At 36.7% G+C, this 10,372-nt stretch overlaps 1 protein-coding gene across 2 annotated transcripts; it reads left to right on the top strand.

Annotated features, from left to right (window-relative positions):
• The first annotated feature begins 24 nt into the window (after nt 1–24).
• Nucleotides 25–9,197, top strand: tmprss7 (transmembrane serine protease 7). 2 transcript variants are annotated; one of them, XM_073863734.1, is made up of 18 exons: nt 25–324; nt 2,002–2,203; nt 2,288–2,418; nt 2,505–2,572; nt 2,812–3,005; nt 3,091–3,126; nt 3,369–3,597; nt 4,788–4,912; nt 5,048–5,142; nt 5,880–5,986; nt 7,013–7,149; nt 7,317–7,424; nt 7,503–7,610; nt 7,687–7,803; nt 7,883–8,081; nt 8,159–8,433; nt 8,589–8,719; nt 8,865–9,197. In XM_073863734.1, exons 1-18 carry the CDS (start codon nt 259–261, stop codon nt 9,030–9,032), a joined length of 2,496 nt encoding a protein of 831 aa, XP_073719835.1. In that variant the 5' UTR covers nt 25–258; the 3' UTR covers nt 9,033–9,197. The 2 variants fall into 2 exon arrangements, with proteins under 2 accessions (XP_073719835.1, XP_073719834.1); XM_073863733.1 differs by having other exon boundaries at nt 5,030–5,142.
• The last annotated feature ends 1,175 nt before the right edge of the window (nt 9,198–10,372 follow it).

Here is a 10,372-nt window from a genome sequence, read left to right as displayed (position 1 = left end):
TCCATCATGAATGAATGAAAAGTGCAGGTGTTGTTAGTAGGCTCTATTGTTAAGAGAGCATGAATGAATGTATAGGGTAAGTGAACACAAGGCTTACTGTCTGACTGGATACAGTTACACTCGGCTGACTGGAAAGCGACTCGTCGTTTAGTTTCATTCCGCCGATCGCGCTTACGAGATATACGGCACAACAGAGTTTGGGCAATGCCGTGGGTCCCAGTATTTCACATTACCTGTCCAAATGAATGACTTTGTGCCATGGAAACGGCGCGAGAAGGAGAGCAAGGGAGCGAGGATGATGCGGCACAAGAAGACACTACGAGCGTAAGTAACTAAAACATTAGTAGACGTATTGCCATGGCAACCATAGGCCCCCTCAAGGTACCGTAGATGCTAACGAATATAAAACACAATTATTTAAAACTGGTCATTCTTAAAACAATGAAAGTGGTTGAAGTCAACCGTATGGTATTTTTGTAGAAACGGTTATTTATCTTGGTGTTAAACAACAATTGTAGTTTTGCAACGTTGGCATCTCGACAACGTAAAGTTGGTTTGATAAATTGTGTTTCGCAATATTTATTTATTTATTTCTCGCGCGGTTGTTCTTGAAAAACATTGGAGTTTATTTTTATTTATTTAATTTGAAAGACCTTAAATAAGGTAAGCAAGATGAGATGACATCGTTTAAATAATGCAAGACTGAAGCGAATGGATCAGACATAGGTACTGACGTGCACTCACATTCACCTTTGCACAAATAACTAACTATTATTACCGTTACTGTATATTCTTAAATTAAATTAAGATCCAAGTTCAGTGTACTAAAAAGGATACTATTTTTTTTATTATTTTTTTTTTGCTAAAATGTGCATAAAATTCTGAGTAAGAAATATTTAACTACTAGTTGTTCTCTTAGTAAACCCATACATAATGAACTATAATGGCAATAATATGGAAATGATACCCACTTGAATGGATTGAAATATGGTACATTTAGAAAACACTTTAGTATTATGGTACTTCAAAACGGCATTGAATTTATTCATAAAGTTAGTATGTATGGACATTAAAGGTGACACATTATGAAAAGCTGACCTTTTTCCATGTTTAAGTGCTGCAATTGGGTGAAAAATATCAACCCAGTAACTTAGTTTTGGTAAACCATTCTCTGCAAGCATGTGAAAAAATAGGTAATTGAAATTTGGCTCCCCTTGTGACGTCAGAAGGGGATAATACCGCCCCTCAATCTGCACTATCCAACCACGGCACTGCCATTTAGTGCAGAGATCAGCTCATTTGCATTTAAAAGGACACACCCCAAAACGGCACATTTTGGCTCACACCTACAAAGTGGCAATTTCAACATGCTATTATAAATTATCTATATGGTATTTTGAGCTAAAACTTCACATACTGGGGGTTACCAAAGATTTATTGGACATCTTAAAAAAGTCTTGTGAAATGTCCCATTTAAATCTACATTTGCAAAGATTTGTTTTGAACATTGGGAGGGTTAAAGTGTCAATTGTACATTTGCATTAATTCTTGCTGTTTCCCATCCAGTTAATATTAGGGGATTATAACTGCTCATTTTGATTGTTATAGAAAACGTTAAATGTAAAATGTTACAGTTAATAACTCTAATAAATCTATTACATTGATAAACAGTAAACAGATTTATTTGAGTGAACATGACTTGCAACATTGTGAACCATGAGTAAGGTGGATTTTGTAACCCAGTTGGACCTCTCTCAGAATGACTAAGTTGCTTTAACTTGTAACTCTAAGCCTTTGATGTTGGTGATAGAAGCGCATGACATATAATCCAAAACTAACAACTGAATAAATATTTAAAAGAAACCTACAATAGTAGATGTGTTGACTACTTTCATTTATACATTCATGGACTGTCTTAAAAAAAAAACTTTTCACAATGTGATTGGTCATCGTGTGTTTTTGTTTGTTGCATTTGAATGTCATACAAACCTTTGGTTTCAGGTAGCTGACGTGTCCGTCGAAGTGGCTACAGTGGACGCAACTCTTCATAAACTATGCAGAAGATACAACAGACGCAGGCGAAGACCAAAAAAGCCAAAGAAGGAAAACCCGCTATCGAAATTACAGAATCTGGCCATTCTCATCACAGTGGTGGTGTTTGTTATTGTGATCATCATGTGGTCACTTCTTTGGGTTTTTATATGTAAGCAATGCACAAACATACAAAAAATTACTGCATGTTCAGGCAATTGAACTGACGTTGTGCACACCACCTATGTGTTTGTAGTTCGGAGAGAAAGCAACAGTGGTGTGTATTTCGCTGGCATGTTTCGTGTTGCCAACGTGGAGTTTATTCCAGAGTACCGACATGCTGACTCGAGTGAGTTTGTGTCTATGGCAAACCGCGTACAGCATGTGGTAAGTAATGGAGTCAGAGATACACAGAATAAATCAAACGGGAGATAAGAAGCCAATTTTTACTTGAATATCTGTATTCCTCCCAGATAACAAGTGTATACCGAACATCTTCAGTGTCCAGACTCTACAAACAAACCATCATCTCTGATCTGAGGTACTGGTCCTGCATGTACTCAGTTGGTTATAAAAGAACTAAAGGCTAAAATCTCATAATCTAATTACATAATTTAATTAAAATCTTTGGCATGGCCAGCCAATAATAAAGATATGAAGGTTATAATTTCACAGAATCTTCTTCACTTTATGTAGGATGATTTCATGTAGACAACAACAACATTACTAAAGATGATATGGTGTGGTTACTAGTTTATGTGTAACCTCTTGCCCCATTAGTAACAATAACCAAGGTGGTGTGCTGGTGCATTTCTGGATGATCTTCGTGGTGCCACACCTGAAGACTCCGTCAGTGTGTGAGGATTGTGTGAGTGCCATTCTCAGAGACTCTGTGCTCACGAGTCTGAAAAACAGATCTTCTGTGGGCTTCCTGCAGGGCCTTCCTGTTGACATCGACTCAATTCTTGTCAATGGTAATTCCTGAAAATCACTGCTGATTAATTGTTTCACAATAATTGGTCAGGTTTTTGATCAGTGTCTGTTTTCTTGTCTTTCTAGTGGCATTACGGTCAGATTACACATCAACAGCAATGGGTGGGTCAGTCAAAGTTTCCAGTCCTTAAGATGTGTAACAGTTTTACTTGAGTTGGACATCCTTCAGATTGTAATTTATAGTTTTAAAAAGTGAAATTTGCCTAAATCTGCAATAAGGAAGAAATTGATAGTTCATTTTCTTAACAATTGTATTTTTATTATTATTAGAGTCTGAACAATGTGACTGTATTACTCTGTCCTTTGTATGATGGTGGCTGTTTTTGTCTCATCTGTCCGCTCAGGATCTCAGTGTGTGGATAAGCTGTATGCAGGTGTTCCTGATGTTACTGTTCCCCTCAATGTGTTTTCCTCATGGGGTGGCTTGAGCTGTCACATCAAACTGACCAGTGCTCCAGGCTCCATCATCAGACTCACAGTCAGGAGCTTGCGCATTGAACCCAGCGACTGCGTCTATGATGCTCTGACGGTGTATGATGCTCTGCTTCCAATGAGAGGAATGATTCTGTACAGGTCTGTGACAGAAAGCAGTGAATTTAGCGATTTTTGTTTTCCAAATAAAATCTTTATGCATAATGTAAAGAACATTTTTTTGAAAATATAACCTTGATATCTCTAAAATATAAAAGAATCAATATGAAATCAATGACTGAAATGAAACTTTGATGGTCTTAATCTTATAGTTAGCCTGGATTTCACAAATGTTTTGAATATTGCATACTGTATGCCCTGGACCACAAAACCAGTCATAAATTGAGATTTATACATGATCTAAAATCTTAACAAATAGGCTTTCCATTGATGTATGGTTTGTTGGGATAGGACATTATTTGGCCGAGATACAACTGTTTGAAAATCTGAAATCTGAGGGTGCAAAAAAATCACCTTTAAAGTTGTCCAAATTAAGTCCTTAGCAACACATAAAACTAATGATAAATATTTATGGTAGGACATTTACAAAATATCTTTATGGAACATGATCTTTACGTAAAGGGCACCTTTTTCATTTCTAAAAACAACATTATTTTGTGTATTTGGTATAATACAATGTGTTCGCGTTGTTTATGGTTCAAAAAACATCCCTGTCTTGCTGAAACGCACTGATTTTGTACAAAGCTCATCGATTTGAAAAGCTCTGTGTACCTGATTGGGCAGCTAATCTGTACGTTATGATTGGCCTGAATTTCTCTGACGTCTGCCGGAAATGTGACGCTCCTTACCATGTTTGAAAGATTCGCTCACAATGCAAGGCTGACAGAAGTTAATTTACAGGCTGTGAGTCAAAGCGGTGGGAATTATGATTATGTCTGTCTTCATTACGTAACCAATCCCAGAAAGTAAACTGTTGCCTACAATCCGTGTGTTTGTTGTAGTCCAAGAAAATAGATTTACGTTGGAGATGATAACTCGCTTCATTGTTTACTTTTGGATATGTACCTTTTGCATGTAGTTAACATGTACTAATACACACTTACACACCAAAGGAAATGTAAAATCATGAATCGGAACCTAGGTGATCTTTAACATCGATAATTTTGACTCATACAATGTTTTGTTGGCTATTGCTACAAATTTACCCATGCTACTTATGACTGGTTTGTGGTCCAGGGTCACATATCATAAATTAAATTGCATACAAATATTAGCCCTGGAGGTATGTACAAAAAACAATGATTGATTTCATTTTTATCTGTTCTCTATAGATTGTGTGAATCAGTTACAGTCCCGATCTCATTGGTCTCCACCTCCAATGTCATGCTGCTCTCCTTCAGACTCACACAGGGCAGCAAGATCTTCAGAGGACTCTTCCAGGCCATTATGGAAGAACGTGAGTGTGTACAGTATATGTTTGATTTATAGTGTGTGTGTGTGTGTGTGTGTGTGTGTGTGTGTTTGTATTGTATAATAACTTTTTTGTATAATAACTTTTGTCACACCCATGCAGAATGTATAAATTTGATAGAGTTACCAGCTGGCCCAGGTGACGTTGGAGTAATAACCAGTCCATTCTATCCCAATCTATTGCCCCGACAGTGTTCCTGCACCTGGAAGTTTCAGGTAATGGTCTTTAAGATGAGACTTCAGAACCGAGTGCATTTTTAGTAGAAATTGTGCTCCTGTACAATTCAGTGCATTGCGATAGCAGTGCAAATAATCAAGGGTTTGAACCAATTGGGAGTATACAGTGCCCTCCAAAAGTATTGGGACGATATTTAAAATAGGTCATTGAAATTTGTCTCTCCTTGTGATGTTAGAAGGGGATAATACCACACCTTAATCTGCACTATCCAACCACGACATTGCGATTTAGTCATTTGCATTTAAAAGGACACATCCAAAAACGGCAATTTTTGCTTACACCTACAAAGTGGCAATTTTAACATGCTATAATAAATTATCTATGTGGTATTTTGAGCTAAAACTTCACATATGTACCCTGGGGACACCAAAGATTTATATTTACAAATCTTAAAAAAGTCTTGTGAAATGTCCCCTTTAAGTTTTGCATGGTGACAACACACACACACACAGGTCAGGATGAAAATTTTTTGTTCTTTGTTGGTAAAGCATGTACAGTTTTTATTATTTATTTATTACTCATATCCATCTTAAAAATATCTTATCTCCACACAGCAAACAGAGCACTTTTGTCTTTACTGTCCCAATTCTTATAGAGGGCACTGTACATACTGATTTAAAAAATGTATAGCTTTAAATGCATAAATGTAAATGTAGAAATGATCAACAGTTTCTACATGACCCATGCTGTTCTCCGTTGGGTGTTGGTGTATCAGGTTTCCACCAGTGCTTTGGGTGTGGCGCTGAGGTTCAAGAACTACATCCTAAAACCTAAAGACTCCCAAAACTGTGAACATGGCTGGTGGAATGTGAATGAAATTATGTAAGTGTAATTTCATGGTAAACCAGATGTTTTAGTTTGACTTAAAGGATTAGTCAATTTTCTTAAAAAAAATCCAGATAATTTACTCACCACCATGTCATCCAAAATGTTGATGTCTTTCTTTGTTCAGTCAAGAAGAAATTATGTTCTTTGAGGAAAACATTCCAGAATTTTTCTCATTTTAATGGACTTTAATGGACCCCAACATGTAACAGTTTTAATGCAGTTTAACATTGCAGTTTCAACAGAGTTTGAAAGGACTCTAAACGATCCCAAACGAGGCATAAGGGTCTTATCTAGTGAAACAATTGTCATTTTTGACAAGAAAAATAAAAAAATATGCACTTTTAAACCACAACTTGTTTATCTCTGGCTGTGTGATGCACCAGTGCGACCCCACGCAATTGCGCAATGCCGTGGAAAGGTCACGTGTTATATGAAACGCACATTTGCGGACCATTTTAAACAATAAACTTACACAAAGACATTAATTATTATCATTCGACATACAACAATGTCGGAACGGTACTATTTCTACACACTTGTAAACACTGGGGTGTAGTTTCGCATACGTCATCCGTGACTTCTTGACGTGATGACGTATTGCGTGAGGTTGCGTTGGTGCGTCACACGACCGGAGCTAGATGAGAAGTTGTGGTTTAAAAGTGCATATTTTTTATTTTTCTAGTCAAAAATGACAATCGTTTCACTAGATAAAACCCTTATGCCTCGTTTGAGATCGTTTAGAGTCCTTTTAAACTCCATCAAAACTGCATTAAGGTGTTGGGGTCAATTATAAAGTCCATTAAAATGAGAAAAATCCTGGAATGTTTTCCTCCAAAAACATAATTTCTTCTCGACTGAGCAAAGGGAGACATCGGCATTTTGTATGACATGGTGGTGAGTAGATTATCTGGATTTTTTTAAAGAAAATGGACTAATCCTTTAAAGTCAAATGTCTATTTACATACATGTTTACATTTTAAATGTTTTGAAAAGATTTAGAAATAACTAATTGATTTACAGATACTGTGGAAATTACATCGACTACTCAACCGTCTTCCGTATTTCTACCCAAAACCCTGAAGTGGTTTTCCGCTGCAGTTCACGAAATGCTGACCAGGCCTTCAGCGCCACTTACAGCAGCTACAACATCAGCCAGCGTAAGAACAATGTTCTGCTTAAAGACAGGAAATGCAAAACAATAAACAATGCTCATTTTTCGTCAGTACCGTATGACTTACGAGCAAATGAATAATATGTGATGTCATGGCACACAGTGTCTCAGCTTTACCCTGGTCTTATTTGTCTTGCTTTTTTCTTCTTCAAGCCTGCCCTGAAGGTTACTTCCTCTGCACCACAGGACTGTGTGTGGAGAAGTCCAGACGCTGTGATGGAACGGATGACTGTCAGGATGAAAGCGATGAGATTTTCTGTTGTACGTTAACAACCACAATCCACTATAAAAAGTAACTGTAATTAATATGCAATATAATCAGCAATGTCTACCTGACAGCTAAACCTCCCAAAATCTGTGGAGGCTCATCTCCTCTGCACCCACTGTACATCTGTAATGGAGAGATGGACTGTTCCAGTGGAAAAGATGAGACCAATTGTACTCAGGGTAAACCATTTCAAAATTTGAGTACAATTAAGCTCCATCAGTTGGAAGTGCATTGATGGGTGTGTTGGATCCGCAGAGACTAGCTGTTCTGGAGTCAGTTATCGATGTGGCAATGGAGCCTGCATTCTAAATAAAAACGCAAAATGTGATGGCGCACCCGACTGCTTTGACCAAAGCGATGAGAATGACTGTGGTAAGTTTAACTGTGGTTTTGGATGCTTATCAACATACAAATTAAAGTCTTTAATCTGATGTTCCCATATGATTTATAGCCTGTGGCAGTCCCAGTCTTTCAAAGCGTGTTTTTGACAGCCCCTCCCAACAGCAGAGAATTGTGGGTGGAGTCAATGCTGTAGAGAGGGAGTGGCCATGGCAGGTCAGCTTACATTTTGCTGGTCAGCTGTATTGTGGAGCATCAGTCCTCTCTGAAGAGTGGCTTGTTTCTGCAGCGCATTGTTTTAGCAAAGATAGGTGAGTACAGGTAACCATACATTCATATTGTTATTATACTGTATACATTCAATTTTGACTCGTTGATGTTTTCGTAGGTTGTCGGATCCACGTCAGTGGATGGCACATCTGGGCATGCTGAGTCAGGGCAGTGCCAAGCATGTGGCGGAGATCCGTCGCATCGTGGTGCATGAGTACTACAATGCAAGAATTTTTGACTATGACATTGCCCTTGTGCAGCTAAAAAAGGCCTGGCCAGTTAGTCTGGAACAATATATCCAACCCATCTGCTTGCCTGCCCCATCACAGACCTTCAGTGAGGGGCTTCGCTGCTGGGTCACTGGATGGGGTTACCGTTCTGAACAGGATAAGGACGAGTTAAATCTGGATGCTTTGAATACTGTTATTGCATTCTTAGCCATGGCATATATATATATATATATATATATATATATATATATATATATATATATATATATATATATATATATAAAACAAATAAATTTTCCTCTGTATGTTTAGATAAGGTGCTACCTACAGTCTTGCAAAAGGCAGAAGTTAGCATTCTAAGCCAAAGCGAATGCAAGAGAAGCTATGGCCCCGTATCACCCCGCATGCTGTGTGCTGGCGTATCTTCAGGAGAACAGGATGCCTGTCGGGTGAGAGAAGATAACAGGCACTGGACTTGGTCCTGCTTTATGAACCGATAATAATCTCAGTCTCTGGTTACAGAGCATTATTAACTTTTTTATTGCATACGATGAGGTGTCTCTTCACTTTTATATAACCGTTTTTTGATTGCAGGGGGATTCAGGTGGTCCTCTGTCCTGTCAAGCACACACGGGCGGTCGCTGGTTTCTGACTGGCATTGTAAGTTGGGGTTCAGGATGTGGCAGACCCAACCTTCCTGGAGTTTACACCAGAGTGGCCAAGTTCATAGACTGGATCCAAAGATATATTGATGCAAAATGAACAATCATATAATGCACAGCCAAGCATATCCATCTAATGAATCATGATCAAGTGTAATATTAATACAAACAAGGCCATTTTCATTTGAATATCTGTTCCACTGCAGCACTGTGTTATTAATGAGTCTTGTTAATCATGCAACACTATTATAATATATTTGTCCGAGTTGTTTGTATTTTTTTTTGCAGTTATAAACTTCATATAACTTTTGACTTATAAAGGAAAGCACACCAGTAAGATCAATGATCATACAGTATTTGTACTTAGTATAGAACAATTTATGGTAACAATTTAGTAAGGGGAACACTTATTGATTATTAATGATGACTTTTGCCTCAGTAAACTCCCAATTTACTGCTAATTGATAGCTAATAAGGTAGTTGTTGTAGCGGTTAGGTTTAGGTATTGGATTGGGTTAAGGGATGTACAATGCAGGACAAGGCATTAATATGTCCTTATTAAGCACCAATAAACAGCCAATATGTAAGCTATAAGAAACCAGTTTAAAGTGAGAATTGGCCCCTATACTAAAGTGTTACCATTAATATTATATTTTTACATACATTTGGCAGAACCAGAGTAACTTACAGTGAATTACAAGGTATACAACACCAACTTAGCCACAGGAACACAATTACATGAATCTATATCAGATATTATTATTATTGAATTCAAAATCATTTTTATAACACTTCTTACAGTTTTGCATTACAACTTTACATAAAACAAATTGTAGGACAATCAGTACAGACATTAGAAAGAGTAAAATAAAATAGAGGATAAAAAACTGAAAAAAACAGGATAATAAAAATAAATTTTTTATATTTTTTAATGTTTCATTTTAACAGTTTTAAATGTTAAGGGGTGCATTTAATGGAATGTTTCTCATGATCTTGAAAACCTTTTTTGATTTAAAGGTGCGTGCTTGAATGTTTAAATTAGTTTTATACACAAAAATATAATTGTACCAACATAATAACTTTTTACTCAAGAAGCTGCTGAAAAATGCCATAAGTCGTTTTTCACAAATTCTAGGCAATGAGTAACATGAAAGTATAACATGAAACATGCTAAAAACATAACACATTTTTATGTATTTGTGATTTTCTGTTACAACAACATCTCAAAGTTACATTTGTGTCATTCTATACACATTAAAAAAATCATTTTTGCAATAAAATAAATTTAATCGATTTGAAATTGTTTGACAAGTGAAAAGTTGCTATTAAAATAATTTAATAATAATAAATAACTTTATATTTTTTTATAAGTTAGCAACTCCTCCCTAGTTAAGAAAGTTGAAATCAATTGTAAATTCAAGTTGATTAAACTTTAAAAAA

The sequence above is a fragment of the Misgurnus anguillicaudatus genome, chromosome 25, assembly GCF_027580225.2.
Source record: "Misgurnus anguillicaudatus chromosome 25, ASM2758022v2, whole genome shotgun sequence".
Classification (NCBI taxonomy): Eukaryota; Metazoa; Chordata; class Actinopteri; order Cypriniformes; family Cobitidae; genus Misgurnus; species Misgurnus anguillicaudatus.
This window is presented reverse-complemented; position numbering and strand designations above follow the sequence as displayed.

Excerpts from the sequence above, each read along its gene's own strand:
- tmprss7 (XM_073863733.1), top strand. The coding sequence starts at position 259 with ATGGAAACGGCGCGAGAAGGAGAGCAAGGGAGCGAGGATGATGCGGCA. Across the intron at positions 5,987-7,012 it reads TGGAATGTGAATGAAATTAT|ATACTGTGGAAATTACATCG; the intron begins GTAAGTGTAATT and ends ATTGATTTACAG. Across the intron at positions 7,425-7,502 it reads AAGCGATGAGATTTTCTGTT|CTAAACCTCCCAAAATCTGT; the intron begins GTACGTTAACAA and ends TCTACCTGACAG.